Source organism: Monopterus albus, unplaced genomic scaffold (assembly GCF_001952655.1).
Source record: "Monopterus albus unplaced genomic scaffold, M_albus_1.0 scaffold12.1, whole genome shotgun sequence".
Lineage (NCBI taxonomy): Eukaryota > Metazoa > Chordata > Actinopteri > Synbranchiformes > Synbranchidae > Monopterus > Monopterus albus.
The window spans coordinates 3,426,445-3,434,003 of NW_018127892.1; the positions used below are offsets into that span (position 1 = coordinate 3,426,445).

At 41.8% G+C, this 7,559-nt stretch overlaps 1 protein-coding gene across 6 annotated transcripts in view; it reads left to right on the forward strand.

Annotated features, from left to right (window-relative positions):
• Positions 1-6,693, forward strand: part of fgfr1a (fibroblast growth factor receptor 1a) — a 32,249-nt gene extending 25,556 nt beyond the window's left edge. For 3 of the 6 annotated variants that reach the window (XM_020590446.1, XM_020590448.1, XM_020590447.1), the window contains 10 exons: positions 1,115-1,311; positions 1,720-1,865; positions 2,196-2,317; positions 2,830-2,940; positions 3,578-3,768; positions 3,929-4,051; positions 4,132-4,202; positions 4,554-4,691; positions 5,248-5,353; positions 5,449-6,693. In XM_020590446.1, the coding sequence (XP_020446102.1) occupies positions 1,115-1,311; positions 1,720-1,865; positions 2,196-2,317; positions 2,830-2,940; positions 3,578-3,768; positions 3,929-4,051; positions 4,132-4,202; positions 4,554-4,691; positions 5,248-5,353; positions 5,449-5,616 (1,373 nt within the window). In that variant the 3' untranslated portion in view covers positions 5,617-6,693. Of the gene's footprint in view, positions 1-1,114; positions 1,312-1,719; positions 1,866-2,195; positions 2,318-2,829; positions 2,941-3,577; positions 3,769-3,928; positions 4,052-4,131; positions 4,207-4,553; positions 4,692-5,247; positions 5,354-5,448 lie in introns of those variants that run through there. The other 3 variants (XM_020590451.1, XM_020590449.1, XM_020590450.1) reach the window with 2 other exon arrangements.
• Positions 6,694-7,559: the final 866 nt, after the last annotated feature.

Here is a 7,559-nt window from a genome sequence, read left to right on the forward strand (position 1 = left end):
GGGCCTTCTTATACACAGATGTGCTGTTTGTTTTCCAATTCAGACAGTTGTCGATAGTCACACCCAAGTATTTGTACTCCTGCACCATCTCCACATCCCTCCCCAAAATGGAGAGGGGCTGTGGAGCAGTTCCCTTCCTCCTGAAGTCAATTACCATCTCTTTGGTCTTGTCCAGGTTAAGCAGCAAATGATTCTGTCCAGACCACTCCACAAACTCATCAACCAGCCTCCTGTAATTTGCGTTTGTGTGGACATTTCAAGAATAAAGATGTAAACAAAGTGCACTAACAGGAATTAATGCCATAGGTAGGCTTTTGTTTGAACCAAAAACTCCATCAGTGCTGGTATTTGTGAGATCTAGCTCCTGTGCCCGGTGCCACATCCCAAGCCAAGGTATGCCCTAAACTGTCTTTTTCACTAAAGTATGCAATCCATTACGTCCCTTGTATTGGTACTGTATGAACAAAAGTTGGTGTTTTCACTGAATGGGAGGAAAAAAACAAGTTCTGACTTCAGCAGTTTCCTTGTAAAGTGTTAGCACATAATTATGTAGCTTTTATAACCAGCACCAACAAACAGTTTTAGAAGAACATGAGAAAAGGAGTATGAATTGAACATATCAACACTACTACAATGAGCTCATGCTTTGGGGTATGCTATTCTTAGACTTGTATTTAGACATGAAATGTGAATTGGTCTGTTTGAAGTAGAAATGCTATGCAGTTATTGAAACGTGTGAACTTTTGACGCTGTATAAAAGTCGGATCCTTTGCACACTGTTACTCATATACTGTATATCTATTGCTTAGTATGAATCAAACACTGTTGGCTTGTATAACAGAATTTGGGTTTGTAGGAACTATTTCCCCAGTTTTGGCCTATAGAGTGTTTGGCAGAATGTAAAGTGAAACCCTGTGCTCAGGATGTTTGTGTCCTGTATATGTCTGTGTCAAAGGTTCTGGCTCTTAGACATGGCGCGCGCGTGTGTGTGTGTGTGTGTGTGTGTTTGGGTGGACCTTTATTGTTTTACTGTGTACTTGTATTTATATGTACATTTAGTTCATTCCTGACAGCTGACCCCACCCCTGTTACCCTGCATCCACTCTCCATCTAGCTGTCCCAGACTACTCTTCAGCCAGCCACAAGTACATGGAGGTGGTCATCTACTGTGTGGGCTTCTTTATCATTGCTGTCATGATTGCCATCACAGTTATCTTCAAGATTCGTAAGTCCTCAAAGAAGAGTGACTTTAATAGTCAGCTGGCCGTCCACAAGCTGGCCAAAAGCATCCCCCTGCGCAGACAGGTAACAGAAAGTAGATAGGGGGTTTGGAATATTTATACCTTCTTATTTTTTCTTTTTGACATTTCAGATTATCATCAAAGCTTTAGACTGTATTTGACTTATCTTACTCATCTGTACAAATATTGTCACAGCAGTTTATCTTGATGCTATTATAAAGCAAGCATGCATTCATAGACCTTTTAAAGTTTGTAGATCTTTAATGTCTTGTGCATCAGGTAAATAGTCAAGGAGTACTTGGACTCCATGGGCATGGTATGCCTGAGTGGTTTAGGTGGTTTTTAGATGGGCTTATTTAGAGAATTCAGCAACTTCTCTATAGTCTTTGTTTTCTTCTGGTCACTGTTGATTAAATAAGCTTCTCTACTGATGTCTGTTCCACTATGAGGGGAGTAATGTCAGTCTTCTTTACCTCAGGTGTCTGTGGATTCAAGCTCCTCCATCCACTCTGGAGTGATGCTGGTTCGTCCTCCCCGCCTCTCTTCCAGTGGCTCTCCAATGCTGTCAGGGGTGTCCGAGTATGAACTGCCCCAGGATCCCCGCTGGGAGTTTTCCCGGGACAGGTACATCCTGGACAAAACCTTTTAACAGGGCAACAGCAGACTAGATAGTAGAAAAGTGACCTTCTGAAAGGAAAGTTACTGGTCTGAAATTTTCAGTCTTTTGTGAACCAGCCCCAGTACAAAGTGTCTAAAAGCGACTGGTGACATGCTGTTGTGCATGAATAGTGTGAAAATAAATTTAGGTGTATAAATTTAGCTCAACTTAATCTGGATTTAAAATTCTAACTACTGTTCAATTTGAAGCTTAAAATCAAAGGCCAACCTTTTTTACTCACACAGATTTTAAGTTAAAAGTATGCACTATAAATAACTGTCTTCTCCCCTTTGTAGACTTGTTCTTGGGAAGCCGCTGGGTGAAGGTTGCTTTGGACAGGTGATGATGGGAGAGGCTCTGGGTCTCGACAAAGAGAAGCCAAACCGCGTTTCGAAGGTTGCTGTTAAAATGTTGAAGTGTAAGTTACAGTAGTTGCTCTTTTTAAAGTTTTCAGTTACATGGGCTTTACAGTAGATTTGGATTGTTGGGCACTAAAACTAATGAGATCTGTAGGAAGAAGTCAGAGAGGAAAGTAATAGATTTAACTGAAGCCTCTAGTCCAGGCTCCAGGAATGAGAGAATTTCTGACAGAAAAGCTGCAATGAACAGAACCCACAAGACATCTGCCATTGGATCCTAGCCACTGTGTAAATGGAGCAGAGTAAACATTTATGAGAACCCTTGACATCCCATAGAAAATGGTGTTCATTAAACTACACAGAGGAGTGAGGATGCAGCCTTTGTCTTATACTTTAAGTGCCTTTCGCCATGGAGCATTCTCCAAAACAAACACCAGCTTAACTCTGCAAGAACTGCCGTGTTGGTGTCTTGTGCAGAGTACTTACTGCGATGCGAGGCTTTTTTGGGCCTTTTTCACTGACAGAACATCGACCAATTACCCTAATGTGATTTATTTCCCTTCGCCTCCAGCTGACGCCACAGAGAAAGACTTGTCAGACCTGATTTCAGAGATGGAGATGATGAAGATCATTGGGAAACACAAGAACATCATTAATCTGCTGGGAGCCTGCACACAGGATGGTATGACCAGACAGACCTGCCCTGGCCTGTTGAGGCCCCCACACACCCTGTTGTCCCCCTGTTGTTGCTGTGAATCTTACTTTGAGAGATGTAGAGCAGCATAAATAAATGATTCTGACACCAGCTTGAAGCTTGCAGTTTGTCGAATTGAACAGAGCTGCTGCCATTTTTCTCTAATCGTGTCTGACCGACAACTAATGGCAATCTAACCTCTGATGACCCCGTGGTGAACATCACAGGGAAATAGAAAACTTTTTGTTCTTTCTATTTTAAAATGCATCTTGAGTTAGCATTTAACAGTTAATCTTGAAGTGTTTGTCTGCCAGTAAGAGCAGGTTCTGTACCTTTAGCTGCCTATAACCCTTGAATTAAAACAGGCTGGGTTGAAATCACATTTTTTTTCAAAATGAAAGATATCTATTCCTTGTCATCTTCACCCCTGCAACACATCAGGGCAAGAATTTCATTTCTCCAACAAGTATCTTCTGATGTGCAGTAAATGCACTTAGTGTTAGTTTCCCCTGTTAGCGTTCCCTTGGTGCTGCCATTATTACTGTTGACTGAAAAACTAACATCTCAGTTTGGAGTGTAACACGGCATTTTATAGTGAAATTATTATTTTTCTTATTGTTTCCAGGTCCTCTGTATGTGATAGTAGAATATGCATCCAAGGGTAACTTGCGGGAGTATTTGCGAGCTCGCCGGCCACCAGGGATGGAGTACTGTTACAACCCGGACCAGGTTCCCGTGGAGAACGTATCTATAAAAGACCTGGTGTCCTGTGCTTACCAAGTTGCCCGAGGCATGGAGTATTTGTCTTCCAAAAAGGTAGCCATTAAAATACAGCCTTTCTTATTAAATGTGTACAGAGTAAATCAGAGCAACACGTCCCTATGAAAAAATGTATGATTTAAGAAATATTTTTGAGAGATCAGGCTGTGATGATTCCTTGGATCAGTTCTAGTAATGTCTATTTTAATTTGTGCAGTGCATCCACAGAGATCTTGCCGCTCGCAATGTTTTGGTAACGGAGGACAACGTGATGAAAATAGCTGACTTTGGCCTGGCAAGAGATATCCACCACATTGATTACTATAAGAAGACCACCAATGTGAGCGCTCTTATCACTGGTTTATTCTCAAATATGAGACCATACTGTAGATGTCCATACCATTCGCATCTTTCCCACAGGGTCGTCTACCAGTCAAATGGATGGCTCCCGAGGCTCTGTTCGACCGTATATACACACACCAAAGTGATGTGTAAGTATCAGGTGTTGTTACTTTTCCACTTTAGTCTTGGGGAGGCGACAGTGGTGCGGTGGGTAGAGCAGTCGTTTCCCAACCAGAAGGTTGAAGGTTCGAATCTCGGTTTCTCCAGTCCATGTGTCAAAGTATCCTTGGGCAAGACACTGAATCCCCCCTGTTGTCCCCGATGGTTAGAGCCATCGGTTGAGTTGGCGCCACAGATGGCTGCCTTCGGTTCTGTACCGGAAACAAATTTCTTGTGTGTAACATACTTGGCCAATAAAGGTGATTATACGTAATGTGAGGAAGACTTTTTTTTGTTGTTGTGTAAGAAATCTACACACATTGGTCTATTTCTGTCTGCAGCTGGTCCTTTGGGGTGCTGCTCTGGGAGATCTTCACCTTGGGAGGGTCTCCGTATCCAGGTGTCCCAGTGGAAGAGCTGTTCAAGCTGCTCAAGGAAGGTCACCGAATGGACAAGCCCTCAACATGCACTCATGAACTGTAAGGGAACAAGACACACCTACTGTAAAACTAAAACGTTGCACGTTCCTCAGATTCTGTGACTGAACTTCTAATATCTCTTTTCCAGCATTTCTTTATCTAATAAAACAAATGGGACGGTTACTGACTGATGTGGCATAGTCCATATGTTTTTGAAAAGATCTTTGAAACTAGTCATAAAAATTACCAACATTCAGTTTGTATAAATGTATGTAGCCTGTGCACACTAATTCTGAACATATAAAAGGAACATTTTAATTCAAGGCAAAGCTCAGTCACTGTTGTCTCAAGCGTGACTTGAACAGTTGCTATTAATATTTACATTGCCTATGTTTTTGTGTATCAGAAGCATTCCAGGTGCTTAGCAACATAATAATGAGCCCTACCATTGTTTGTTGACGACCAATAAAATGAATTGCTCAAAGGTTGAGTGAGCTCTGAACGGAACATTCAGTTTTGTTTTTTCCACCATCACCCTCCACCTAGCTTTTTAGGAATGAATGCTCAGATATTATAGGCAAGATCATCTAGACTGCTTGATATGGAATCTCTTTAGGTACATGATGATGAGGGACTGCTGGCATGCTGTGCCTTCTCAGAGACCCACTTTCAAGCAGCTGGTTGAGGACCTGGATCGCTCCCTGACCATGACATCAAACCAGGTCAGGCCTTCTCTCTTTATCATACAAGGAAGAAGCAGAAATGACTGTTTTTGGAGTTGAAGTGATGGTTTTTCTTTTCTTCCTTGTCTCTATAGGAGTATTTGGAGCTCTCAGTGCCTATGGACCCATATTCCCCAAATACCCGCAGCTCGACCTGCTCCTCCGGCGAGGACTCTGTCTTTTCCCACGATGCTGGAGCTGAGGAGCCCTGCCTGCCAAAGTTCCCTCCCCACTCCACTGGTACAGCTATAAAGAAACGCTGATACCTCCTCTCCATTCAGACAAACATTGACACTTCCTCCACTCCCTGCCTCATGGGGTTGGACTCGTCCCCACATTCCCAGAGATGAAGCTACAAAAAAACACTGGTGCTCTGAGAGAAAGGAGCTTGGAGACACCTTGTAGAACTTGTTGGATCACATGGACTGAGGAGCACAGCCGTTTTCCTGTTCTTGGTGGTGACAATATTTATGGGACACTTTGTTTTAACAGGAGTGGCAGCTTATCACTGTCTGAAAAGAGCAGACTCTGCGCTCAACTTGGGACATTTCAGTGGTTCACGAGAGCGCAAAGGGCTGACTGTGATTCTGTCAGGCTTTTGGTTGTTTCCCCGCCCTCGGTCGTTTCATCAGTAGCAAAGGACAGCATTCTGCTTTTTAGACCAAATCAAGAGAAAACACTAAAGGATATCCATCACCTTGGTCCATGGCATCATTCACTCTGTTGTAAATACAGTTAGAAAATTATAAATATGAATATATATTTACTGTACTATTATTTTCTTACCATAATTGATTTTTCTTTTGTACAAAGATGCAGGGTTTTGTTTGATCAATTTTTGAGTACAGTCTGTAGTGACAGTGAAAACAAAATCTTAGTCTGAGGATTACATGGCCAGTTTTTTTTTGTTTTTTTTTGCTGTATCACAGCTATGATTTTTTTTTCCCTCTAAATTTACTGCGTAATTATCAATGGAAATATGTGTATTGGGTTTTCTCCAGCAGAAGAAATAGATTTATGAACATTTTTGGTGTGTTTGTGACTATGTATACACTGGGGGGAGTATTTTTATCTTGTCTCATTGAGAATCCTTCATTTATTTTAAGGATGGTCACAACTCGACATATTCCTGGTTGTACGTTGTGATTGTTGGAGCCCAAAGTAATTTGTATCTGTCAACATGCACTTCCATTGTGCATGTTCATGTGATGAATGTATGTTCTGTTGTAATTGCTTTAACAGGAGTTACATTTGCCGTCATATAACTTCTGATGAAGGGTTGCAAAACATGTATGTCATAAAAAGGATTACTTTAAATAAAATTCAATTGGAAAAACTGCCAAAGCTTTCAGTATTTGAACTCTGCTCCATAAATGGGACTATAAATATTCAGATTTTGTATGTATATTAGGTTTACAGAGATGGAACGTTGGCCACTTGAATCTCCCACCCATTTAACACAGGTTCCTGGTTGGATATGATAATGCACTGCTGACATCATAAGGAAGTTGGCAAGCACAAAGAGCTGCACCCCACAGTAAATGTGATTTATGATTTTAGCAAGTGATGGTTTTATGCTTCCATCCATCAGCCTCAGCAGCCTTGATGCCTGTCTAGTGTTGGCTTCCTGCCATTGGTTGATGTGTCACCTGGATTGCAGTCTCTACGCAACAAGGTAAAATTAGCCGTGCATCGCGACTGGCTCTTGACCCTTTCTAAAAGCCAGCTTTTACAGCTTGGGTCACTGCAGATTGCCTTCAGTGCATACTGTATTGCAGGAGAGCAGTTCATCTATGAATAGAGAACAGATCATTGTCACTTTTACAGTAACGCTTACATGAATGCAAGCTGCTGGTGTTTGCAAATTAACACTAGTATACTTTATGCTCAACAGTACGCATCATGGTGAACAGACAAAAGGTTACCCCTTTAAATTAGGATAATTCTCCATTGTTTACGTACTACACATTCTCATTTGTTTAAATGGTGTGCATGAAGAACAATTGTCCAACATGTGGGCTACCAAAACAGCATTACTGCATCTTCTGTGGGAATGCAGCAAACTTTTATTCTATTGCATTCCATTATCATTTGCTTGTCTGGGGTCGGGTCCCCTCTTTTAAAAATAGGAACCACCACCCTAATCTGCCAGTCCACAGGCACTGCCCCCATCCTCCATGCGACACTGAGAGGCATGTCAACCAAG